At 65.4% G+C, this 24,391-nt stretch overlaps 3 protein-coding genes across 4 annotated transcripts; 2 read left to right on the forward strand and 1 right to left on the reverse strand.

Annotated features, from left to right (window-relative positions):
- The first annotated feature begins 2,937 nt into the window (after nt 1–2,937).
- CDK2AP2 (cyclin dependent kinase 2 associated protein 2) lies at nt 2,938–4,302 on the forward strand. The gene is made up of 4 exons (XM_084253704.1): nt 2,938–3,173; nt 3,450–3,550; nt 3,627–3,759; nt 4,084–4,302. Exons 1-4 carry the CDS (start codon nt 3,092–3,094, stop codon nt 4,149–4,151), a joined length of 384 nt encoding a protein of 127 aa, XP_084109830.1. The 5' UTR covers nt 2,938–3,091; the 3' UTR covers nt 4,152–4,302.
- Nucleotides 4,303–6,712: 2,410 nt separating this feature from the next.
- On the forward strand, nt 6,713–17,832 carry PITPNM1 (phosphatidylinositol transfer protein membrane associated 1). Its single transcript, XM_084254965.1, has 23 exons — nt 6,713–6,826; nt 8,132–8,346; nt 8,431–8,552; nt 8,715–8,939; nt 10,280–10,606; nt 10,699–10,794; nt 10,881–10,988; nt 11,601–11,662; nt 11,746–11,996; nt 12,261–12,450; nt 12,534–12,641; nt 12,852–13,009; nt 13,105–13,310; nt 13,722–13,892; nt 14,442–14,606; nt 14,802–14,950; nt 15,034–15,144; nt 15,387–15,503; nt 15,699–15,847; nt 15,927–16,076; nt 16,147–16,330; nt 16,624–16,752; nt 17,362–17,832. The coding sequence occupies exons 1-23, from the start codon at nt 6,749–6,751 to the stop codon at nt 17,623–17,625; spliced, it is 3,735 nt and encodes a 1,244-aa protein (XP_084111091.1). The 5' UTR covers nt 6,713–6,748; the 3' UTR covers nt 17,626–17,832.
- Nucleotides 17,833–18,306: 474 nt separating this feature from the next.
- Nucleotides 18,307–23,345, reverse strand: AIP (AHR interacting HSP90 co-chaperone; the record flags this gene model as incomplete). Of its 2 annotated transcripts, none has more annotated exons than XM_084241420.1 (6): nt 18,307–18,640; nt 18,876–19,017; nt 19,104–19,280; nt 19,651–19,839; nt 20,907–21,086; nt 23,232–23,345. In XM_084241420.1, the coding sequence occupies 6 exons, from the start codon at nt 23,328–23,330 to the stop codon at nt 18,435–18,437; spliced, it is 993 nt and encodes a 330-aa protein (XP_084097546.1). In that variant the 3' UTR covers nt 18,307–18,434. The 2 variants fall into 2 exon arrangements, with proteins under 2 accessions (XP_084097546.1, XP_084097545.1); XM_084241419.1 differs by having other exon boundaries at nt 18,435–18,640; nt 18,884–19,017; nt 23,232–23,330.
- Between the last annotated feature and the right edge of the window lie 1,046 nt (nt 23,346–24,391).

Here is a 24,391-nt window from a genome sequence, read left to right on the forward strand (position 1 = left end):
TTCATATTTTGACATTAAATCCACTTCAGGTGGTTTGAGTATAACACATTCAGTGAGGTGTAGAAATCTCAAGTGTCCAGCTCAACGAATTTTTCCACATGTGTGCAACCAGGTAACCATCATCCACTTATTTTAAAACCATTCTAGGTTTTACAGAATTATTTAGAAGATAGCACAGAGTGTTCCCATATAACGCCCACACACATGCCACCCAGCCTCTCCTGTGTGTTAGTCAAGTTCTCCAGAGAAACAGAACCAATTGGAGGTGTGTGAGTATGTGTGTTCCGAAAGATATTTATTGTGAGAAATTGTTAATTATAGTCCCAAGCTCTGTAGTCATCAAGTTAGGGACTGGGAGACAAAGTGTATAGTTTCAGTCTGAGTTCAAAGGCCCAAGAATGATGAAAGTCAGTGTTGTGAGTTTCAGTCTCGGGGCAGAAGAAGGATGTTCCAGATCAAACAATCAGGCAAGCAAGGCTCCTCCTACTCAGCCTTTTTTGTTCTATTCAGGTCTTCAACTGATTGGGGGTGGCCCACCCACATTGGGCAGGGCAATCTGCTTTACTCACTCCATAGATTTATTTATTAATTCATACAAGAACTGGGGTACAGGCCAGAGGGGCGGGCGGGGGGGTGTAAGAGGATTCACCAGAGACAGAGTGGGGAATGGAACAGATGGATTGACTGAAATGCACTGCTGAGAGGAGCAGAGGGGAGACAAGAGAGGTCTGCTGCGCCATGTGGGTAGCTCCCTGGCTGGGGATGGAACTTGTGCTGCGGTGGCTGCGGAGAGCTTCATAGTGCTGAGACAACCCCTTGTGCCACCAGGGAGGCCCCTCAGCCCATGGATTTAAACGTTCATCTTGGGCTTCCCCGGTGGCGCAGCGGTTGAGCGCTGGGTTGCAAAGCTGCCTGAAGCCTCCAGGGCGCCGGTTCGATCCCCGGCTGCTCCTCGGCCACCAGAGGAGGGTCCCACACAGCGCGCAGACCTCTCCTGCCACCCGCTGCTCCCCTCAGCAGTGTCCTTCGGTCCTTCTGCCTGCTCTGCTCCCCGCTCTGGCTCTGGTGAATTCTCTCACCCTCCCCCGCTTCTGACTGTACCCAGTGCCTGTATAAATAAAAATAAATAAATCTTTAAAAATAAATAAATAAATGTTCATCTCAGGCCTCCCTGGTGGCCTACAACTTGAGTCTCGGTGTTGTCACTGCCACCACCTGAGTTCGATCACCAACCAGGGAGCTGACCCACATATGGCTCAGCAGACATCTCCTGTCTCCCTGCTGCTCCCTTCAGCAATGTTATTCAGTAGTAGATCAGCCTGTTATGCTCCCCTCTCTGTCTCTGGTGAATCCTCTCACCTCCCGTACCCCTGGCCTACATTCCTGTTATTCTAAGCAAAAAAAAAAAAAAATCATCTCATCCAGAAATATAGTCCCAGGTACACCCAGAATGGACTTTGACCAGGTGTCTGGGAACCTCATGACCCTGTCAAGTGGACACAAAAATAAACCATCACATTCTCAGTTACATCCTATAACTGAATGGGACGTTGATCACAGCCAATGAACTAATAATGATACATTGTGATTAATTCAGTCCAGCATTTTATAAATGTATCAGTGGTTCCCTTCTTTTGTTCCACAATGTAACCCAGGGTGTCAGTTACATTCGACTGCCCCGGTTTCTCTTGGCTATGATGGTTTTCCAACTTTTCTCCCTATCTTTGTTTGTTTGTTTGTTTGTTTGTTTTATGGTGTTTATTCATTTTTAAAGATCTTGACCGTTCTGAGAAGGGCTGGTCAGGTGTTTTATACAGTTCCAAAACTGGGATTTGCCTGATATTTTTCTCTCATGACAGGAAGACAGATGCAAGACCATCCTCCTCCCCTCACATCAAGGGCTCCTCACTACTGAGGTTGGATTTGATCGCCCAGCTGAAGGCAGTGTTTGTCAGGTTTCTGTGCTATTAAATTACTTTTCCCTCCCTTTACTTACTATGTTCTTTGGAAATCATTACACTCAGCCCACACAGGGCGGGAGTTGTAATTCACCTCATTAAGAGCAGAGTATGTAAATTAGAATTCTTCTGTATGGGAGATTTGTCTCCTTATTCATTCATTCAATCACTTTTTCATATCAGTATGGACTCAAAGATAGATCCTATAAATCCGATATTACTTTGCTTTTCAAGCAGTCCCCGCCGAGCTCACGGGGAGGGCTCTCCTGCGCACGTGTGTCCCTTTAACACACGCCTGTCCTTGCGAGAGGGGGTTGGTTTCGTCCAACCCTTAACTTAGACAATTAATTTGGACTGAGGGTCTCTGCTCTCGCCCTCGAACCTGAGGGCATTCCGGACCTGAGAACCGTCCAATCCTAAGAGGCGCGGCGCGGCGGTGGCGTTGGGGAGGGACCCGTTGCCATGGGAACAAAGGCTTTAGAGAGCATGCGCACACGGGGACGCGGTGTCGAGCCGGTGAAAGGTGACGTAAAGGCGCACGGGGTGGGGCGCAGGGCTCGGGACGTCAAAGCCCTGCGTCCTCCGGAGCCACCGCGGAGGAAAGGCGCGCTCGGCAGCGGCGGCGGCGACAGCAGCCCCAGACCCGGCGGCGCGAAGCTGACGTGAGAAGAGGCGCGAGTGAGGCGCGAGGGCTGCGCCCGCGCCGGGGAACACCTACCTCGGAGCGCGACCCTCGGCGGACCAGACTCCCGTCCGGCTCCCGAGGCTCCGCCCCTCGGGCCTCGGGACTAATCGGATTGAGAGCGCGCCGGCCGGGGCCGCGAACTCGCCAATTGCGGAGGGCGTCGGCCACCGCCCAATCCGGAGCAGACAGGTGCGAGGTCCGGAAGGCGGAGGCCAATCAGCGGCGGTTGCGACCGGTGGGGGCCGGCCTCGGCCAATGAGGAGGCCCGAGTGACGTCTCCCTGCGCCAATCGGGAGTGAGGGCGTGTTCCTGCCCGCCCGCCCTTCCGGCCTGGGCTCTATTTACCAGGGGCGTGCAACCCGCTTGCCAATCAGAGCGCGGCTGAGCGGCCCGGCAGCCAACCCCGGAGGAGCGGCCGGCCGGCGTCCGCCGCACCCAGGAGTTGGGGATGTCCTACAAGCCCATCGCCCCCGCCCCCAGCAGCACCCCCGGCTCCAGCACCCCCGGGCCCGGCACCCCCGTCCCCACAGGTGAGCGCCCGCTCGGCCCCCGCCCGCCCGCCGCCCGGGCGGCCGAGCCCTCGGAGAGGAGACGGCCCGAGTCCGCGGCGCCGGGCCTGCCGCGCGCCCCGGCCGAGCCTCAGTCTGCGGGGCTGCGAAGTGGGCGTGGCCCGGGGGCCGGGCCGGGGCGCGCCGGGGGAGGGGCGCCCCGCCGTCGGGAGGCCGAGGGCGAGCCCGGCCGCGGGCGCGGGGCGCGGGGCGCTGGGCGGCCGCGTCCCTGCCCCGCCTGACCGCTCGCCGTTGCAGCCGGGAGCGTCCCTTCGCCGTCGGGGTCGGTGCCGGGAGCCGCTGCCCCTTTCAGGCCGCTGTTTAACGACTTCGGGCCGCCGTCCATGGGCTACGTGCAGGTGAGCGGGGCGGCCTCGCGCGCGGCTCGCGGCCCAGCCCCTCCGCGCCTGAGCGCCCCCCGTGCTCTCGACCCAGGCTATGAAGCCGCCCGGCGCCCAGGGCTCCCAGAGCACCTACACCGACCTGCTGTCTGTCATCGAGGAGATGGGCAAGGAGATCCGGCCCACCTACGCCGGCAGCAAGAGCGCCATGGAGCGCCTGAAGCGAGGTGAGTGCGGCGGCCCGCGCCCTGCCCCGGGCCCGCGCAGCCGGCGGTTCGGGAGGGCAGGGCCGCCAGACGGGACCAGGCTGGCCCACTCCCCAGCGAGGCGCCGCCAGCTGACATTGCATCGAGTCCGTTTCCAGGGACTGACCAGGAACTGGTGTTTCAAGGGGGCGAATCTAAGGATTGGCCGGCCCGGCGGCGCAGCCCCGTCCCGCGGGGTGCTGAAGGGGGCAGGGGCGGGGGGCCTTCGGGAGGGCGGGGGTGGGACAGTGGAGGGTCTCTGAGACCCCGTTTGTTACCTCCCCACTCCCACCCGCCCCACCCCAGGCATCATCCATGCCCGGGCCCTAGTCAGAGAGTGCCTGGCGGAGACAGAGCGGAACGCCCGCACGTAACAGGACGCGCCTCCGCCTCGGCGTCTGGACCTTTCCTGGCCACTGCAGAGCACCTGCTTCTCCCTGGCCTCCACCCCGAGTTGCACTTCCCATCCTGGGCTTCCTGTCCTGTGTCCCTCGGTGGGTGCCCTCCAGGAACCAGGGGCCACGCTCTCACGCCAGTCGGCAGCGCTAACTGGGACCCCACGGTAGACAGCGGCAGGTCCCCGAGCCCCATGACCCGCCAGCAGCGTGGGCCCAACTGGAGCACTCTGCAGCCCCCACCACACAGCACTAGCCCCGCACTCCCACCCAGTCCCCTTCTCCCCCGCAGGGCCTCGGAAGGCCTGTCACCTCCCTGCCTTGTCTCCTGGGCCACAGCCACTTTTTTCTCAGTGTGTCTTTTGCTAAATATGCCCTTTTTGTATAAATAAAAGATAATTTGGAGTTGTTCTCTCAGCTGTGAGTCTGAGTCTGGTACTTGTAATACGCCCGGGTGGGCCAGAGGGAGGGGGACTAGAGGTGGGAGACGGTTTTGGGAGGGGCAGACTGGGCCTGGCTCTCTGGTGCCATCCATGGGCCCTGGTGGCACCTGCCCCTCTGGGCCCCCAGCCTTCCCCAGCTCTTAGTACCTCTAGGACAGGACTCACTCCAGCTGCGCCTGGTCTTGCCCACCTTCAGATGGTGCCACCAGGGGGCAGCGCTGGCCTTGCTGCCTCCACTGCTGCAGCCACTGCCCCAGCTGGGCATAGAGGCGTCTCTGGATCAGCGGTCATGCTGGCAGAGTAGAAAATGCCAGTTCATCGAAGTCACACCCTCTCATGCTTTAATGCCCTAATACCCTCAACTCCCAGTCGGCTGGGGAGCTCTGAAGACACCTCATCTCTGACCTCCGCAGGCCACAGGGTCCACTGCCTCCCTCCCCAGCACCTGGGAGGCAAGAGCCCAGGGGAGACCGGCCTGGGCGTGTCATCCACTGCCCTGGGGCATCCAGCCACCTGGGTGTGGTCCCCTGAGCCCAGCCCTTGGTGTCTCAGCCTTTGCCCAGGGTCTGGTTGGCCAGACTTGTGCACCAGGAAGGTACAGGTGGTGAAGGCCACGGGCGCCATGCAGGGGCTAGCAGGGTGACTGCCGGTTGCTGAAGGAGCCCACCGAGCCTGGAGGCCCCGGGGCGCTGGAGCCCCACCCCTAGGTAGAGGCAGGTCAAAGAAAGACCCGGCCAGCTGGGCCAGACTCAGTAGGGAGGCATCTACCTTGCTCTGGTCCCAGGTCCGGGCCCGGAGTGGAGGGGATGGGCCCCCGCCGTGTTCCCGCAGCACCCGGGGGGCCGGGGCAGGTGCAGACAGGAACCAGGGTGCTCTGGGGAGCCCAGGCGCGCGAAGGGAAGGAAAAGCGCGGCGCTGGGGGAGCAGCCTCCTGCCCCGCCGCCGCGAGGGGAAGGAAGGCCCCGCCGCCCTCCTCCGCCGCGGGCGGGGCCGCCCGGACCCCGCAGGGTGGGGGGGCCGGCCGGGCCCAGGAAGGGGGCGGGGCGGCGGCCGTGACGCGGCGGGCGAGGGGAAGGACGGCCGGGGCGCCGCGGGCGGGCCGGGAGGAAGGTCGGGGCCATGGGCGCGCGCTGCGCCTCCGGAGGGTCCGGCGGCTGCTGGAGCCCGAGGCCGGGCCTGGGGTGGGTCCGGGGTGCGAGCCGAGGCGCCGCCGCCCGCGCCCGTGCGGGGTGAGGGGCGCGCGCCCGCAGCCCGAGGTGAGCCGGGAGCGCGGGGCAGCCGGAGCGGGGCCGGCGGGGCCTCCAGCCGGCGCGCGGGGGCGCGGGAGGGGCGCCGGCCGCGGGGCCGGGGCGCAGGTGGGCGGAGCGGGCCTCCGGCGGGGCCCTGGGAACATCTGGGCGGCCGCTTCCGCGGCCCGGGGGCCGCCCCGGGAGGGAGACCGCGGCGGCTGCGCGCGGGAAGCGGGGGTCCCGGGGGGATGCTGGGGCGGGCAGGTCCGAGACGGCGCTGCCCGCCTGGAAGGGGAGAGCAGGTCTGGGGGGCGAGGGGTGTCGCTCCTGGCAGGGAGGTTGGGGGCGGGGCGGGGCGCCCGGGGATGTTGAGGAGACGGGCTGCTCCACGGAGACACCCGGGGACAAGGTTCTCGCTGGCGTCCGGGGTGGGGACACCGCACCCCACCAACCCAGGGAAGCGGGGGGGCGGGTCCCGGGGGGCCGGCGGTGGGGGCGGGCCCGGAGGGAGGGGCCCGGGGGCTCCCGGGGGCGGGTCCCCCGAGCGGCCGCGCTGGGGGCGGGGGTCGCGGGCGCCGGTGGCGGGCGACGCGGGCCGGCTCCCGCCGCTCGGGGGGGCCGCGTCAGCGCGCGGTTGCCTTGGCGACGGCCGGGCGGGGGGCGGGGGCCGCGCGGAAAGGAGGTCAGCGCTCGGCCTCGCGGCGGCCCCGGGCGGCGCTGGCGGCGGCGCGGGGCTCGCCTCTGCCTCCCCGGCGGCCGGCGCGGGCATGGGGCCCCTCGGCCCGAGCCCCTCGGCCCGCGCGCAGGACTCGGGGGCGCGCGCCGCCGCCCCGCGCTGACGGCCTCGCCGTGCCCTGCGCCAGGCGGAGCGGAGGCCGCGCGCGGCCGGCCGGGCGCCCTCAGGATGCTCATCAAGGAGTACCACATCCTGCTGCCCATGAGCCTGGACGAGTACCAGGTGGCCCAGCTCTACATGATCCAGGTGAGGGCGGCGGGCGGCCCCGGGCCAGGCTTCGCGCCGGCCGCACCCAGCACCGGGCCGGGCCCAGCGCCACCCATCCAGCCCGCTCCTGGGCTTGCGAGGCTCGGTGGCCAGAAAGCGCGAGGCCCCTTTCCGAGGCCGGGGAGAGGGGGCGAGGGCTGCGGGGGGAAGGAGCCGAGGAGCCCGCGGCGCCACCCAAGGGCCCACCCCAGCAGCCAGCCCGGCCCAGCTTGCGATCCTTAAATCCTCCTTAGAATCTGTAGTCCTGGGGCGGGGGGGGGGGGGGGGGGGGGGCGCATGAGGAGGCAGGACTGACGGCAGCTGGGAGGGGGTCCCCGCAGGGTGCAGGATTCTGGCAACCCAGGAGGCCAGGGAGCTAGAATAATAATCAGCCCCAAACTGACGGAGAGGGCAGGCAGGGACCCCGAGGGTGAGGGAGGGAATTCGAGCTGAGTGGAAGGGGAGGGCAGGAGTGGAGAGAGGAGGGACAGGCGGGCCCTCTGGGGGGGGAGAGGGTTGGTGCAGGGCCTGAGGGACACCTGTTCCAGATGTGTTCCCAGAAGCGGGCGCAGAATCCGAGGAGGCCTGAGTGGGCAAGCTCCAGTTCCAGAATCACAACAGGACAGGCTATGAGGCTCTCACACTCCGAGGGGTGTGGCAGGAGCTGGAATTGGGGACCTAGAGAGGGTCAGGGTCAGGTCCTTGGAGAGATGGGGGCCCCTTGCACTCTTCTAGATGCTTCCAGCCGTCCCGCCAGGGCCGCCTTGCTGCCGGAGCACACTCCCCCCTGGGAACTTGCCCAGACCCTCCTCTGCCTGGAATACCCCCCATGCCACCCCCCAGCCGCTCAGCGCCTTCCCTCCCCACCTTCATGTCATGTTTGAATCTTGGCCTCCAACCATCCTGTCAAAACAGTCCCCATCTCTACCCCGCTCACCCTGTTCTACTTTCTTTCCCACGGGGCGTATCACCCTCTAACAGTCCGTGATTGCTTTTTTGTTATCTGTCTCTCTCCACTAGAATACAAGCTGCAGGAGGGCAGGGGTTCATTCTGCTTATCAACAGATCCCAAATAACAGAACCCCAAACAGTACCTCCACACAGCACAGACCATACCTGAGCTGAGGTTGCAGAACCCCAGGGGGTACTGGACAGTTGTGATCCTGACCCCAGAGCCAAGGGGACCAGGGTCCCATTTCAGGGAGTTGGAAAGGCCAGGATTAGGGCCCCGAAGCTGTGCAGGGGGCAAGGCCAAGGTGGCCCGCAGGAGCTGAGCTGCCTGTTCTGCTTGGTCCTGGGCTCCAGAAAAAGAGCCGGGAGGAGTCGAGTGGCGAGGGCAGTGGCGTGGAGATCCTGGCCAACCGGCCCTACACGGACGGGCCCGGCGGCAGCGGGCAGTACACACACAAGGTCTACCACGTGGGCTCCCACATCCCAGGCTGGTTCCGGGCACTGCTGCCCAAGGCCGCCCTGCAGGTGGAGGAGGAATCCTGGAATGCGTATCCCTACACCCGGACGCGGTGAGCAGGGGGGCTGGCGTGGGCCTGGGCCACCGGGAGCGGCCCTGTGGGCACAGCTGTAACCCCAGCCCTGGCCCCACCCAGGTACACCTGCCCCTTCGTGGAGAAATTCTCCATTGAAATAGAGACCTATTACCTGCCTGATGGGGGGCAGCAGCCAAACGTCTTCAACCTGAGCGGGGCGGAGAGAAGACAGCGCATCCTGGGTGAGGCCTGAGGCCGGCAGGGGACCCCGGCGGGCGGCCTCCGCCAAGCCCCGCGCTCTCGCAGGCCTTGGCTTCCTGTCTGAAAGGCCACCCTCCCCGTCCCGAGGCAGGAAGGGGGGCTGGAAGGGGCTGGCGAGGTTCAGTGCTGCCCGACCCCCTCAGACACCATCGACATCGTGAAGGACGCGGTGGCCCCGGGGGAGTACAAGGCAGAAGAGGATCCCCGGCTATACCGCTCGGCCAAGACGGGCAGGGGGCCGCTGGCTGACGACTGGGCCCGCACGGCCGCGCAGACGGGACCCCTCATGTGCGCCTACAAGCTGTGCAAGGTGGAGTTCCGCTACTGGGGCATGCAGGCCAAGATCGAGCAGTTCATCCACGACGTCGGTGAGTGCCCGGCGGGGAGCTTCCCTCTCCCGGCAGCCACAGAACCCCCTCGCCCGCGTCTGCCGCGGTGAGGCTGAGGCACAGGGGAACGGCGCCGCCTGGCCAGCGTGCGGGCCGCCTAGCCCCGACGCCCCCGGGAGTCAGGACGAGAGGCTGGCGACGTGGCCCCTGACGTCCACATGGCTCTGACATTCAGAGCCGCCGCTTCTAACCCACTGGGACCCTCAGACTCTCCATCCTTCCGCAGGACCTTCCAGACTTGCGGGAGGGTCTCCAGCCCTCATAGGCAAACAGGCTAAGGATGTCATTCTCTCGAGGTGCCCTCCCACCCCCCAGCTCCCAGAGTTCCATCTGCTGGCGCTGGAATCCAGGAACCCCAGTTCCATGCACCCCCCACAAACCTAACCCTCAGTTCCCAAAGTTCGGCCCTGGGCCACCTGCAGGGAGAAGGTCCATCCCTGGGTGGGGGTGTCCAGGGGCCTGGGGTCCTCTCCATGATGACTGCGTGGGGTCCCCCAGCAAGCCACCTCCCATCTGCGCACCTCGACACTCCCTCTGGACACGAGGAGGAGGTTGGGCCAGACACTGAGCTAACAGTGACCAAGCGACCAGCACATGACCCGACATGCCAGATCCTTCGCTAATTTTCATGCCAGCTTTCCTTTCACTCCCGCAAGCCCCGTCAGGTGTCAGCCCCATTCTCCGGATGAGAACATCTACTCGGAGAGTAACACAGGTTCCTTGTCTTGCATTTGGAAAAATACCAAAAAGCACAAATAAGAGAATGAAAGCCACCCACGTGGAACCACCATTAAGATTCTGATCTCTTTCCTCCTGGAGGCTTATAATTATAATTCAGCCATTGTTACTTTATTTCCTAGATATTGAAATTTCTAACTTTATTCCTCCACTTAAGATGAAAATATCCCAGGATGGGTATCATCTTTCCCTACAACCCTCATTAAGTGCCAACACTTCCATTAACTATTAACGCTTCATTAACCATCAACACGTTCATTAACTGTTAGTGCCTTAATTGTTACCTCCTCTGAAGAAGCCAGCCGGAAGCCAGCTGAAAGAGAACGGAACAAACACTGGTCCCAGCTGCCAGGGATGTTGGGGTGGGGTCTGGCTCAGACTTGGGGTGTCCACAGGGGCAGGGAATGTGATGGGGCATGAAGACAGATGCCCCAGTTTCCACCCCCACCTCCTGGACGGCAGTTGCCCTGCCCTACTTTGGTTCTGGGTGGGTCACGAGCCCGGAGGAGCCATTACCCGACCTACCTACGGGCTCTGCGTGTGGCTGAGGTGGCGTGGTTCTGAGGCATGGGCACCTGCAGGTCTGCGGCGGGTGATGCTGCGGGCCCACCGCCAGGCCTGGTGCTGGCAGGACGAGTGGACAGAGCTGAGCATGGCTGACATCCGGGCGCTGGAGGAGGAGACGGCCCGCATGCTGGCCCAGCGCATGGCCAAGTGCAACGCAAGCAGCGAGGGGCCCGAGGCCCCGCCCCCTGGGAAACCCAGCATGGAGGTTCGGGCAGGGGCCAGCCATGCCAGCACCCCCGACGGGCCTGAGGCCCCTGCAGGCCCTGATGCCTCACCCGATGCCAGCTTTGGCAAGCAGTGGTCCTCATCCTCCCGGTCCTCCTACTCGTCCCAGCACGGAGGTGAGGCCGAGGCACCGGGCCAGGGACGGAGGGAGCGGGCCTCTGGCCGGGCTGAGGCCGGGAGCTGAGGCCGCGGCCCCCCGGCCCCGCAGGGGGCGTGTCTCCCCAGAGCCTGTCCGAGTGGCGCATGCAGAACATCGCCCGGGACTCTGAGAACAGCTCCGAGGATGAGTTCTTTGATGCCCACGGTCAGCATCCGCGGGGCCTCCCTGGCGGAAGGCGGGGTGCCTCAGCCACTCCTCCGGCCCCGTGACAGCGCCCCTTGTCCCTCCAGAAGGCTTCTCGGACAGCGACGAGGTGTTCCCCAAGGAGATGACCAAGTGGAACTCCAACGATTTCATCGACGCCTTCGCCTCCCCGATGGAGGCAGAGGGGGCTCCAGGTACAGACCCCGGCGGGCGGCCGGCACCCCGCCCGCAGCGGGCCCAGAGGGCCGGGGTCCTCGGCTGGAGCCCATCCAACAAGATTGGTGCTTGGGAAACTGCAGCAGCTGAGGAGGGCGTGGAGGGCACGCAGGGAGGACGAGGCGAGACGGCAGAGGCACGTGGGAGGTGGCGTCCCGGGTGGATTTTGAAGGATTGGATGAGCTTGTCCCACAGAACTCTGTGGTGATGGAATGTTCCAGGCCTGGGCTGCCCGGGATGGTAAGCACTGGCCACAGCGGCTTGAAACTTCAAGCACTAGAAATGTGGTGGGTATGGCCGGGAGCTGAAGGTTGGGTTGTATTTTAATTCATTTATGTTGAAACAGGCACCCATGGCTAGTGGCTACATCCTGGGAAGGGAGGGATTAGAATCTTCGAGGCAAACAGCCATTGTGGGGAGTCCTGAGAGCCTCAGGACTGGCCTGAGTAAAGGCCCAGCAGTGAGATGGCCTGGGAGAGTCGGGGGTGGATAGTGGGGGGAGGTAGACAATGAGGGGGCAACCCGAAGTGCCTGATGAGGGGGTTCCCACAGACCCTCAGTCTTCTTCACTGCTTTCCCCCGTTCTACAGACCCTGGAACTGAGGCCACCAAAGACGTCGGGGATGGGGCGCGAGCACCCAGGGACTCGGAGGTGAGTCTGTCAGTTGCCCCGGGTCCAAGTTCTGCCCCTGCTGGCCAAGCCCCAGTCCTGACGCACACACACTGTGCCCACAGGGTCCGGATGGAGCTGTGGAGCTGGGGGCTGAGGCCTGCGCCGTCCACGCCCTCTTCCTCATCCTCCACAGCGGCAACATCCTGGACTCCGGGCCCGGGGACGCCAGCTCCAAACAGGCAGATGTGCAGACGCTGAGCCTGGCCTTCGAGGCCGTCACCCGCGTCCACTTCCCCGAGGCCTTGGGCCATGTGGCGCTACGCTTGGTGCCCTGCCCGCCCATCTGCGCTGCCGCCTATGCCCTTGTCTCCAAGTACTGGTCAGGGGTGGAAGGGCGGGGGACACCCAGGGTCCCCAAGGTGCAGAGAGCCCCTCAGGGGCTCCTGGGCCGTGGGAGGCCCCACAGGCAGGGGGAGGCCGGGAAACCAGACAGAGCTGGTCACCCATCTGTCTAGTCCACAGCTCTGTCAGAACGGCCCCCGCGTTGCTAGGACTTGCCAGCGGCTGAGGGCACTCGGAGGGCGTGGGGCCGGAGGTCACCCACTCCACACCCACCCACCACGCCCTCCTCCTGCAGCCTGAGCCCCTACAGCCACGACGGCGACAGCCTGTCCCGCTCCCAGGACCACATTCCACTGGCCGCCCTGCCGCTGCTGGCCACCTCGTCCTCCCGCTACCAGGGCGCCGTGGCCACGGTCATCGCCCGCACCAACCAGGCCTACGCCGCCTTCCTGCGCTCGCCTGAGGGCGCTGGCTTCTGCGGGCAGGTCAGGGGGTGGGGGTGTCCCAGGGAGCTTGCCAGGAGCAAGGCTCCACTGCAGCCCCCTGGTGGCCTTGCCCTTTCCCCCAGGTGGTGCTGATCGGGGACGGCGTCGGCGGAATCCTGGGCTTTGACGCGCTCTGCCACAGTGCCAGCGTGGGCGCCGGGAGCCGGGGCAGTAGCCGCCGGGGGAGCATGGTCAGTGCGGCTGCACCTGCGTGCTCAGGAGGGGCCCCCAGGGCTCTGCCCCCGGAACATGGCCTCTGCAGCGGGTCCCCGGCAGCCCCGTTCCTGCCCCTCTCGCACTTTCTTTGAAGCCCTGCCCACCTGCCAGGCCTGTCCTCGCTTCACGTAAGTGGGAATGGCTGGCCTCCGTCCTAAGCGTGTTCCGTCTCCTCTTGCATCTAGAACAATGAGCTGCTCTCCCCAGAGGTCGGCCCAGTGCGGGACCCCCTGGCAGAGGGGGCAGAGGGGCTGGGCCGCGCCAGCCCAGAACCTTCAGCCCTGCCCGCCCAGCGCACCGCCAGCGACACAGCCGGCCCTGAGCCCGAGGGCTCTCAGAACAGGTAGCGCCCCTGCCCCTCCGCCTCCGCCGGCGCCCACGCGGGCCTTCGGGGGGACTTCGGGGGCAGCGGCGCTAAGCAGCCCTCCTCCCCTGCAGCCTGCAAGCGACGCCCCCTACCACTTTCTCTGGGGAGCCCCGGAGGTCCAGCACAGTCTCCTGCCCACCCGCTGCCAGCTCCGAGGCTCCGGATGGCCCCGCCAGCACCGCCCGCCTCGACTTCAAAGTCTCCGGCTTCTTCCTCTTTGGCTCCCCGCTGGGCCTGGTGCTGGCTCTGCGTAAAACAGTGATGCCCGCCTTGGAGGGTGAGACTTTAGGGTGGGGCCTGCATGCTTCGCCCGTGCCCTTCAGCTGCCTCCCCGCCCTGCTGCTTTTTCACCTCGCCCGCCACGCTGGGATACCGACACTAAATGACCCGGCCAGAGAGGGGGGCCTGGACGGCCAGCAAGAAGGGACTTGTCCAGGCCAGTGCCCTGGGAGGCGCACACGTCAGACCTGCCCCGCGAGGGGTCCAGAGCGAGCCTGGGAAGGCTTCTTCCTGGGCCACGGCAGCACCTTGCAGGCTGGTTCCTTCTCAACCAAGAAAGCTGACTTTGGGCACCGCCTGGTGCCGGCCCAGGGGGTGCGGCTTGGGAAGTGCTGGCTCAGGGTCACACAGCGTGCAGGGGAGTCACAGCACGCCCAGCTCAAGCCCCGCCCTTTCCTCCTGACCCCAGTGACCCAGATGCGCCCCGCCTGCGAGCAGATCTACAACCTCTTCCATGCAGCCGACCCCTGCGCCTCCCGCCTTGAGCCCCTGCTGGCCCCCAAGTTCCAGGCCATCGCCCCACTGACTGTGCCCCGCTACCAGAAGTTCCCCCTGGGAGATGGCTCGTCCCTGCTGCTGGGTATGCCCCCAGCCTAGATAAAAGGGGGAGGGGGGCATCAGCGGGGTGGGTCCCCCAAGACATGGGGTAGTTCCCGCATCAGTTGTCAGTACCCCCAGGACCAAGGGAGCCCTGCCCTGGCCCTTGGGAGATCTGGATCCCAGGACCCTCTGCCCCTCTGCCCAGGAGCTGGGGCAGTGGTGATGACGGCCTGGAATGAGGGGCCGTGAGGGCGGCATGCCAGCGTCTGGAGGGTATCTCCACAGGCACCTGCACTCATGTCCGGGCCATGTACCAAGTGGATATGTGCAAGTGGGCACCCATTTGGCTAGGAGACAAGTGGGGCTCTGTTGGGGTGGGGGGTGCAGGCGTCTGGCAGGAACGGAGTGGCTGCTGGGTGAGCTAAGAGTGTGCCCTTTCAGCTACGAGGCAGCTCAGCCTCAGCCAAGACCTGCCCGGGGATGCTGGCAGGGAGATGGGGGGTAGAGGAGCCCCGCTAGCTGAGAACCCCTGGGGGTAAGACGGGAGGGAGTGGGCCCGCCTGGCGCTGAGGTTGCCCCCCGCCCCCAGCCGACACCCTGCAGACCCACTCGGGCCTCTTTCTGGAGGAGCTGGAGATGTTGGTGCCCTCTACACCCACCTCTGCCAGCGGTGCCTTCTGGAAGGGCAGCGAGTTAGGCACCGAGCCACCGGCCCCGCCAGCTGCCCCCAGCACCACCGGCGAGGTGGTTAAGAGTAAGTGCGCTGGCCGCCCACCGCCCAGCCCGGGGAGCGGTGTGTGCCTGACCCCAAAGCCCGGAGGAAACACCCCCGCCGGCACTCAGCTGGGACTCGGCAAGAGCAGGCTTGCTGGGAAGGAGGCAGGGAAGTGTGCCCAGGGGCTCGCCAGGCGGCCCCCGGTGAGGTCACCCCTGACTCGCTGCCTGGCAGTCCTGGAGCGCTGGTGGGGGACCAAGCGGATCGACTACTCGCTCTACTGCCCCGAAGCGCTCACCGCCTTCCCCACCGTCACGCTGCCCCACCTCTTCCACGCCAGCTACTGGGAGTCGGCGGACGTGGTGGCCTTCATCCTGCGCCAGGTGGGCCCAGGGCTGAGCAGCGGGGGCGGGGGGAGGGGCCGGGCGCTCCCGCCTTCACGCGGCCTCCCCTCCGCGCCGCGCAGGTGATCGAGAAGGAGCGGCCGCAGCTGACCGAGTGCGAGGAGCCATCCATCTACAGCCCCGCCTTCCCCAGGGAGAAGTGGCAGCGCAAACGCACCCAAGTCAAGATCCGGGTACCTGCCCTGCCCCTCCTGGCTGCCACTCTGGCCTTCCTGGGTCTGCCCCCCATGGTCACGGCCCCCTGGGTCTCCTCCGCCCCTCAAGCCCCGGTCAGTCCGGGCTGGGCACTCAGCCTCTGCGTGGCACCCGGCAGTCCCCGCCAACAAAAGCACCCACCCCTTGGACGCGTCCCTCCTGCAGCGGCCCCTTGCCTCCCGTTACCTGACCCCAGGCTCACGCTGTCTCCTCCTGGCAGAACGTCACTTCCAACCACCGGGCGAGCGACACGGTGGTGTGCGAGGGCCGCCCCCAGGTGCTGAGTGGGCGCTTCATGTACGGGCCCTTGGACGTGGTCACGCTCACCGGAGAGAAGGTCAGGACCCTCTGGCCTCACCCCAGCCCAGGGCAGACCCAGCCCAGCCAGGGTGACTTTGCCCAACGGGGGGGCTACCCTCCCAAAGCCCCTGCCTGCCTCCAGCCCCTGCGGCTAGAGCCCCCGTCCAGCCCCTGGATGGGCCATTCAGGGTGGGGTGCTCGCCAGCCCATGGGACCCCCCCCATCGCGCCAGGTGGACGTCTACATCATGACGCAGCCGCTGTCAGGCAAGTGGATCCACTTTGGCACAGAGGTCACCAACAGCTCGGGTCGCCTCACCTTCCCGGTGCCCTCCGAGCGTGCCCTGGGCATTGGCGTCTACCCGGTGCGCATGGTGGTCAGGTGAGCACGGCCGGCTGGGCCTCTGCGGGGAGGGACTCCCGGCCCCAGGCCGCTCACACTCCACCCCCGCGGGCCGCAGGGGCGACCACACGTACGCGGAATGCTGCCTGACGGTGGTGGCGCGTGGCACAGAGGCCGTGGTCTTCAGCATCGACGGCTCCTTCACCGCCAGCGTCTCCATCATGGGCAGCGACCCCAAGGTGCGCGCCGGCGCAGTGGACGTGGTCAGGTAGGTGCGCTGCCCCTGGCTCCCGCGGGGACCTCCCCCCCGGGCCGCGCTGACGGCCACCGCCCCGCAGGCACTGGCAGGATGCGGGCTACCTGATCCTGTACGTCACGGGCCGGCCCGACATGCAGAAGCACCGCGTGGTGGCCTGGCTGTCGCAGCACAACTTCCCCCACGGCGTGGTCTCCTTCTGTGACGGCCTCACCCACGACCCGCTGCGCCAGAAGGCCGTGTTTCTGCAGAGCCTCGTGCAGGAGGTGGGGGGCAACGCGGGTTCCCCATCCTCTCACCCACTCCCTCCGCCCAAAGCCCAGCCCCGCCGGGTCCTGCCTCTTCCCGGCTGCGGCCCTGACAGCTCTTCCCACGGTCCTGCCCCCTGGTGGTGGAGGAGACACTCAGCCCTGAGGCCGGGAGGGACTCGCTGTGCTGCCCTCCCCGGGTCCCCCACCACCTGACAAGCCTCGTCCCTGAAGCAACCCCTGGAGGCATGGGAGACCCCCACCCCCAACACCAGGGTGGGTCCGGGGGGCTGATGGCATCTCTGCCACAGGTGGAACTGAACATTGTAGCCGGATACGGGTCCCCCAAAGATGTGGCTGTGTATGCAGCGCTGGGCCTGCCCCCCAGCCAGACCTACATTGTGGGCCGTGCAGTGCGGAAGCTGCAGGCTCAGTGCCAGGTGGGCACCAGGTGGGGCCCCCAGGGAGCGGGAGCCTGGTGGGAGGGCGGGTTCAAAGGCTCCAGAGGGGGCGGCTGTGAGGAAGCTCTGCCACACTGAGGTGGCACTGGCCACCGAGTCAAGACACCCTCCCCGCTCCCCACCCTTTCATCTCTGAAGCCTCTCAGGGGACCTAGGTTCCTCCCAGGACAGGGTTCCACACTCAGGGGGGTGTCAAGACCTGGAGTGCTGGCTGGGCTCTGGCCTGGCCCTGGGCATGTGCCTTGGCCCTGCCAGTCTCAATACCCCACCTGTGAAGTGGACGGTAAGCTGCACCCACCTTGACAGCTGTCGCAAAGACCACGATTCACGCACAGCACCACGCAGGGCTGGGCAGAAAGCTAGTGCCTGCTGAGTGATTCCGCCGTACAGCGAGGACGCCGAGGCTTGGAGTCAGAGTGAAGCCTCAGCACCCTGGCACCCGGCCTGGGTCGCCACGTGCTGGGAGACTGGGTCAGACCCGGCCTGTGGTGCAGCCCCCGCTGCCTGGGAGCCGAGGGAGGCGGGCAGAGGGCAGCAGGAGGGTGTGCATCCCGCCAGCCCCTCATCCCTGCCCACCCTCGTCCACAGTTCCTGTCGGATGGCTACGTGGCCCACTTGGGCCAGCTGGAAGCGGGCTCCCACCCTCATGCCCCTGCGGGACCCTCGAGGGCCAGCCTGGCCAAGAGCAGCTACGGCGGGGCTGCCCCCGTGGACTTCCTGCGCAAGCAGAGCCAGCTGCTTCGCTCACGGGGGCCCAGCCAGGCAGAGCGCGAGGGGCCGGGGACGCCCCCCACCACCCTGGCCCGGGGCAAGGCCCGAAGCATCAGCCTCAAGCTGGACAGTGAAGAGTGAGGCCCAACCGGCTGGACGTGAGCTATTCATGCAGAGACTCGAGGGGCGAGGGGCCATGTGTGGGAGGCTGGCCCCCAGCCCCACATCCTGCATCTTTGCCTGCCCTTTCACGTGGGGGACACGGCCAGGGGGAGGGAAGAGGGCACCGCCAGGGCCCAGAGGCTTTTCCAGTGCGTGTAAATCCATGAAAATAAACACCACCCGCATCCCGCCAGCCACCAGCGTCCAGGTCGATGGGGACACGAGGCCAGGAGGGGCCAGGCCATCCCAGAGGCATGGTCTGGATGGGCCAGGGCCGCGAGGCCTGTCTCAGGAGGGCTTTATCCTGCTCGCTACCCGAGGTCCTTCCTGCCAACCCTCCCCACCTGGGCCAGCCCTGCGGCGGGCAGGGGCCACCCTCTGCCCAGACTTGGCCTCTTGCTGAAAGCTCTGCCCCAGAAGCCACTGTGGGGCCACGGAGTCAGAGGTTGGAGGCCACCGTGCTCAGCACCAAGCCCCCTGGCATGAGCCTACTTTGCTCCCTGAGGATCCCAGGCTCCTGCACCCCAGCCTTGGCCAACAGGAAACACGTCCTTGGTGGCAGAGCCCGCCCCTCACTTCTGTCAGGGAGGTGGGCAGCTGGGGTGTGGAGCCTGACCCTGTGCCTTCCAAGACCACCCAGGTAGCAGGGAATGTGAGGTGGTGACCCGGCTCCCCCAACGAATCAGTTCAGCTGCCCCAGAGAGAGATAAATAAGGCCTTTATACACAGAGGCGGGAGTAGTGGGACAGGTGGGCTGGCAGCGGCAGTGCTGGGCCGGGCAGGGCCTGTCAGTGGGAGAAGATACCCCGGAAGCGGGCCTTGTCCTCCTCGTCCTTCTGCCGGATCCGCGCCTCCAGGGCCCGCAGCTCTCGGCTCACGACCGGTGCCAGGGCGGGGTCCAGCTCCAGCACCTTGGCGAAGTCAGCCTGGGCCTCCTGGGCATTCCACACGGCCGCGTGGGCTTTGCCCCGCTTGAAGTAGGCCTTGACGTTGTCTGCAGGGGGCACCAGTGGGCAGCAGGCACACCAGGGTGAGGGGGGCAACCTTCCACCCCAAAGCCCCCAGCCCGGGACACCATTCACCCCCAAGGGGCACAAGGGCCCCTTGGCCCTGCCTGGGCGGGGAGCACAGGGTCGGCTCTGTGGGAGCTCAGAGTGCGGGTGACGTCAAAGGCAAGGTCTTGTGCCCAGTGCCCAGGAGACAGGGAGCAGGAGGCCGGGGGCGCTCACCCTCATATTTGTTGAGGATGGAGGAGCAATGGTCCAGCACCTCGTAATACTCCTGGGCCACCAGCTTGCACTGACAGTAGTTGAGCAGCAGCGGTGTGATCTGCTGGTCCAGCTGGATCCAGTCCGGGGACCCGGGCTGCTCCTGGACATGGGGACAGAGGGGGAGAGGCAGTGAGCTGGGCCCCCCGTCTGCTGCACCTGCCCCGCCTGCTGGCCTGCCCGCGGCACCTTCATCTGCAGGTTCTTGAGGCAGGCGATGGCGTCGTAGTACTTGGCGGCGGCCTCCTTCACATGGCCCTCGCGGTACAGCCGGTTGCCCTCCTGGTGGATGACCGGCACGGCCTGGGCCTTCTCCTCATCTGTCATTGCCCACGGGTCCTGCTGGTACGTGCCAGGGTGCTCCACCTGCCGGGCAGGGGCCAGTTGGAGCGGGGGCCTCGGGGCAGCACCGCCTCTCCAGCCTCAGGCCTGACCTTGGGCGGGCGGGTATCGGGCACTGGCCTGAAGCAGGATCGCTGGTCCATTCACTGACCGTTCTCCCGCGTGCCCAGTGCCTCAGCCAGGTCCTGAGACTAGAACAGCGAGGAAGACGGGGACGGTCTCTGCCCTCGCTGACACCGGGAAGAGGAGGGGCTCTGGGGGAGACCCACGGGGCCGCCAGGCCCCCTGCACTTGCCCTGTCCCAACCCAACGGTCCATCCATAGGTCAGCGCCCCCGTGCCCCAGATGGGCAGGCAGGGCAGCCGGGGGAGCACCAGGGCTGGAGGGCCCTCACCTTAAGCATCTCAAAGTCAAAGATGAGGGGCTGGGGGTTCTGCTGCAGGGCGTCCAGGTCGGCGTGGCCCAGAGAATTGTGCTCGTGCATCTGCGCGATGCCGCAGCAGTGCCGCTGACCCTCCAGGGGGTCCTTGCCAGCAGCGATGTTGCGAAGACTCTTGGCGACCAGCGGGTACAGGACCACATGCTGCAGGAGGGCGCGGGGGCCCGTCAGCATGGGCCGGTTTCTCACTGGACGCAAGAAGACCAGGCCCTGCCCCCCGACTGTCAGAGAGAGGCCCCGGAGGCCTGGGGGGCAGCAGTGGCATAGGCCCCACTCCGCGGGAAGGCATGAGGGCTTCCCCCGGCCTCTTCCAGCCTCGCGGCCGCCCTTCCAGGGACGCCCCGGGCTCTGCCGCAAGCGGCCACCCACTCCCAGCCCCGCACACACACTCCCTCGCCGCTTGCCTCCCCATCCTCAGTGGATTCCCACCTCCTCCTCCTGCGGCTCCTTCACAGTCTGATCCCAGCACGCTGCCTTCTCCCCCTGCCCACCGCCACCCCATCCTGGGCCTATCCCTACGCTGGGCCCGGGACAGCACTTCAAACCCCCAGGGGAGACCCTTGGAGGGGATGGTAGGGCCTACGCCTCACCCCGTCGCTGCCAGCTCCTCTCACTGCCCGTTCCCTTGCGGGGGCAGACAGCTAGGCTAACGTGCACCCAGCCAGTGGATGTGTCCTGGGCTTTGGCTCCAGGCTGGGCATTTGAAGCTAGAAATAAACAGGTCTGATCCCTGCCCTGCAGTAGCTCAGGCCCGGGCCAAGCTCCTAACCACCAAGAAGCATGAGGGGTGGGAGGCCCAAGAGGCAGGGTTCAAACCAACCACCAGCAGCTGGGGAGGGCTTCCTGGGGGTGGTGACTTAGGATTTCATAAAGTATGAATTTGAAGTATGAAGGGGAACCATGGCCAAGAGGAGGATGCGAAGGCTGTGGGGGAGCTGGGGGAGGCGGGCAGGGCCACGGAACAGCTGGAGCTAATGCTTTAGCCTGACGGTGACAAGGAGCCAGCGAGGTTTGAAACAAGGGGCTGCTGGGTTGTGCTCACTTGAGAATGCGTCTCCTGGCTGCACTCAGGCTACTGGAGAGTGGAAGGCAGGAGAGAGGCCGGGATGCCGGGCTGGTGTGGCACCCAGGGGGGCTGGTGGTGGCCTAGCCAGGGTGGAGACAAGGGCCCAGCTGGCTAGACCCTGGGGGGAGGTGCGGATGTCCAGTACCTTGATGTCACAGCGGAACTGGGCAATCTCGCCCTCACGCATGGTGCACACGATGGTCTCCCACACGGGCAGCTTGAACTTCTTGCCAATGATGAGCTCCATGGGCTTGCCACGGGCCCGGCTGTCGTCCAGCACGGTGCCCTCCTTGTCGCTGTGCAAGGTCCGGTAGTGGAATGTGGCCTGCGAGCCACACGTGAGATCAGGCAAGGGTACAAACCCCCACGAACCCCCAAGGATGAGCCAGCCCCCAGCTAGGTCACCACCCGACCTTTATGTGGCTTTGACATTCACCCAGTAGGGGAGGAAAGTGAGTTACACGGTGACTGGGGGGCGGGCTGGGAGGAGAGTCCCAGCAAAGAAAGGGGAGGCAGGAGGCCGCAAAGCCCCAGGCAAGGCGAGGAGTGGGGGCGGGAGGTGCGGTGGGGTGTATCAGATCCTGGTGTATTTTCAAAATTGCCGTGGGACAGACAAGAACAGACCAGGCTCCAAGTGTCTTTCCCCTACTGGTGCCTACCTGTGCCCGGCTTTGTGCTGTCAGCAGGACACGGCAGCAAGCAACACAGACAAAAGTCCCTGCTCACGGGACCGCGAGGCAAACAAGGTGCTGGGAAGGGTGGGGCGAGTTTATGCAGGGGCAAGGAGCCTCTCTGAGGAGGCCACACTTAAGCAGAGATCTGAAGGGGGAGAGAAGCTGGGCAGATGCCGGGGTAGGAGGGATCAGGAACTTCCTTGGCCAAAAAAACAGCAGGTGCAGAAGTCTCGCCATGGGCCGGGGCAAGGCCTGTGCTGGCAGCAGCAGCAAGGGCAGAGTGGCAGGGGCAGGGTAACGGAGGGGTGCACCAGGGGATCCCAAGGTCAGCAGATGGACCGCAAAGGCCATGGGGAGGACTCCATTTTTTCACGTGAAGATGGAAGCCCGGGAGGCTCCAAGCAAGGGAGGCGCATGACCTGGCTGGGTCTGAGGCGCCCCAGGTGAGAGGGTGCAGACTGGGGTAGGAGGCCGCAAAGCCCCAGGGGAGGTGAAGAGCGGGGGCGGGAGCTGCGGTGGGGGGTGTCAGATCCCCGTTTATTTCCAAAATTGCTGTGGGACAGACACGAACAGACCTGGCAAAAGAAACCTGTGGTTTCGCGGCCTGAGCAGCAGAGGCTGAGGTGCCCTCCGCTGAGATGGGCCGGCCTGGGCTAAGTCTTAGCCGCCCGGACGTGCGGTGGGATGGTCAGGCGCGGGAAGGCAGGTGCGAGAGGGGGAGGCTGAGCGGGACGGGGAGGGGCAGGCACGAGCGCCTGCTGAGGAGACAGGAGGGCCGCGGCCAGGCCAGCCAGGGGGAGCGGGGAGAGGGGCCTGCAGAGGGAACCCGCGGCAGGATATGGGCGGAGGCGCTCACACTCTTCACCCCCACACCGCGCCGCTCCTCTCAGCTGGGGCTGCCCCGGCCCCTGTGCCTCGCGGGCCGGCGAGAGCATTTGGCGCCGAGGCTGTTCTGTGGTATTAGCTGAGCCTGTTCCTTCGCCGCCGTGGGGTGTTCCAGATCTCCCTCCTTCGAGAACCCCTCAGGCTGCCTTCTCTGTGGGGGGCGGCCCCGCCCATACCTCGGCGGCTCCTTGGCGGGACCGCGGCCTCCCCCTCGCAGCCCGCCGGGTCAGCGCGGCGCGTGTGCTCTGCGGGCCGCCCCGGGGCAGGGGCCGCCCAGCGAAGGCCCTCACACGAGGACCGGAGGCGGCTGGGAAGGGCGCCCGGGAGAGGCACCCCGGGCAGCGGCGGGAGCCGGCGGGCAGCTCGCAGGGCGGGGCGGAGGGCTGCGGGGTGGGGGCCCGGGCGGCCGGGGGCGGCCGGGAGACTCGGCTCCGGGCCCGCGTCTGCCCGCGTGATGCCACGCGAAGCCGTCGGAAAGCGGCCAAGGGTTCTGGTGGGCGGACCCGACCCCTGGGCCGGTTCCGAGGCCGGTCTCCTCAGCCAGCAACGGGACACGGCCCAGGCGTTCCCGGAAGGCCCGACCTTCCACAAGGGGCCGCAAACCCGGCGACCCAGGGGCCCACGGGCCCCTGCCACGCCCCGGCCTTCCTCAGGCGCTGAGGGTGCTGGTGATGACGGACGGCCTCCCGGGCCAATGCGGCCGCAGGGCCAGGCCAGGGGGCGGGGCAAAAGCATCCGAATTCACGCCCCACTTAAACTCCAACCAATCATCGTCGAGCTCCGCATGTGAGCGGGTAGGGTCACCGGCCGCTACTGTCTGGGCATGCGCAACCTCTCGCCTACGGCCTCCTCCCGCCTCGCATGCGCACCGCGCCGCAGACGGGGCTGGGGGGAGAGAGGTAGACACGAACCTTGGTGCCATCCTGAAAGTCAGGGAGCTCTCCTCGGCCCTCCTGTATCACACGCTTCTCGATCCCGTCCTCCCGGAGTCTTGCGATGACATCCGCCATCCTCCTTCCCCGCTGCTCTCTTTCGGTAACTTCCGGACTCGCTCGGCAGCTTCCGGACCTGCTTCGACAACTTCTAGCGCTTCGGCAACTTCCGAGATGGCGCCATTTTGGTTGAGGGCAGACGCCAAAAAGGGACGGGACGTGGAAACGGACGACGATTGGCTCTTTGCGCTGCGGCTGGGGGCGGTGCCCGGCCAGGGGCGGAGCCTGGGTCTGGGAGGAAGGCGGGGCCGGGCCCGCCGCGGGGGCGGGGCGGGGCGGGGCGTCCGGGCGGCGGTGTCGTAAAGCTGACGTGGGCCGGGCGCCCCTCGGGCTGGAGACGTGGGGTGACGGGCCCGCTGTGCCAGCTGCGGGGGCCGGGCTTGGGCGGCGGAAGCCCGTCTGGAACGCCGCCCCCGAAGCTGCTAAGTTCGTTTATTTCCCCTTTGTCTTTTTTTGGTTTTGTTTTTGTGTCTGGTGTGTGCGCGTATCTTGCACAACAGTAATTTTTGCATCTGGATTTTTCTCTTAACAACAAAAAACAGGAAGAGGGCGGGGAAGAAGGGTTTCCGGCCTCCTGCAGGGACCGAGAGCCCCTGGTGGGTCAGAGGGGGCTGTGTCCTCACCGCTGAGTCCTCAGTGCCGTGCACACAGTAGGTGGCCAGCACACAGTAGGTGCCCAGCATGTACTCGGGAGGACATGAACGATGGAAGTGAGGAAATTTGCAACTTAATCGACGTTTCTCTCTGCCTCTGGAAACTAGCTGCAAACCAGCCCTAACAGGCTGATGCTCCCCCATATACAAGGTTTAGTAACCAAGTTTGGGTGAAAAGGAACTGCTCAGCAAATCTTTCCTGCTAAAGGGTCTTAGGCCTGGTGCAGTAAATAATCCAATGCGCTTGTAAATAGCAAGTTTGCTTATTTGATAAACCTTTCCTTAGAGAGCTTTCCATCTAAGTTTTAGCTTGTCTAAACGAGGTTACATTTTAACAAGGTCGGAGGGCCGGCCAAACTGAGTTCCCTCTCAAGGACTTCCCGGAATGTCCATCTTTCTCCCTTTGTCTAGCAGTTTTACAGCAAA

Source organism: Talpa europaea, assembly GCF_964194135.1.
Source record: "Talpa europaea genome assembly, chromosome: 1".
Classification (NCBI taxonomy): Eukaryota; Metazoa; Chordata; class Mammalia; order Eulipotyphla; family Talpidae; genus Talpa; species Talpa europaea.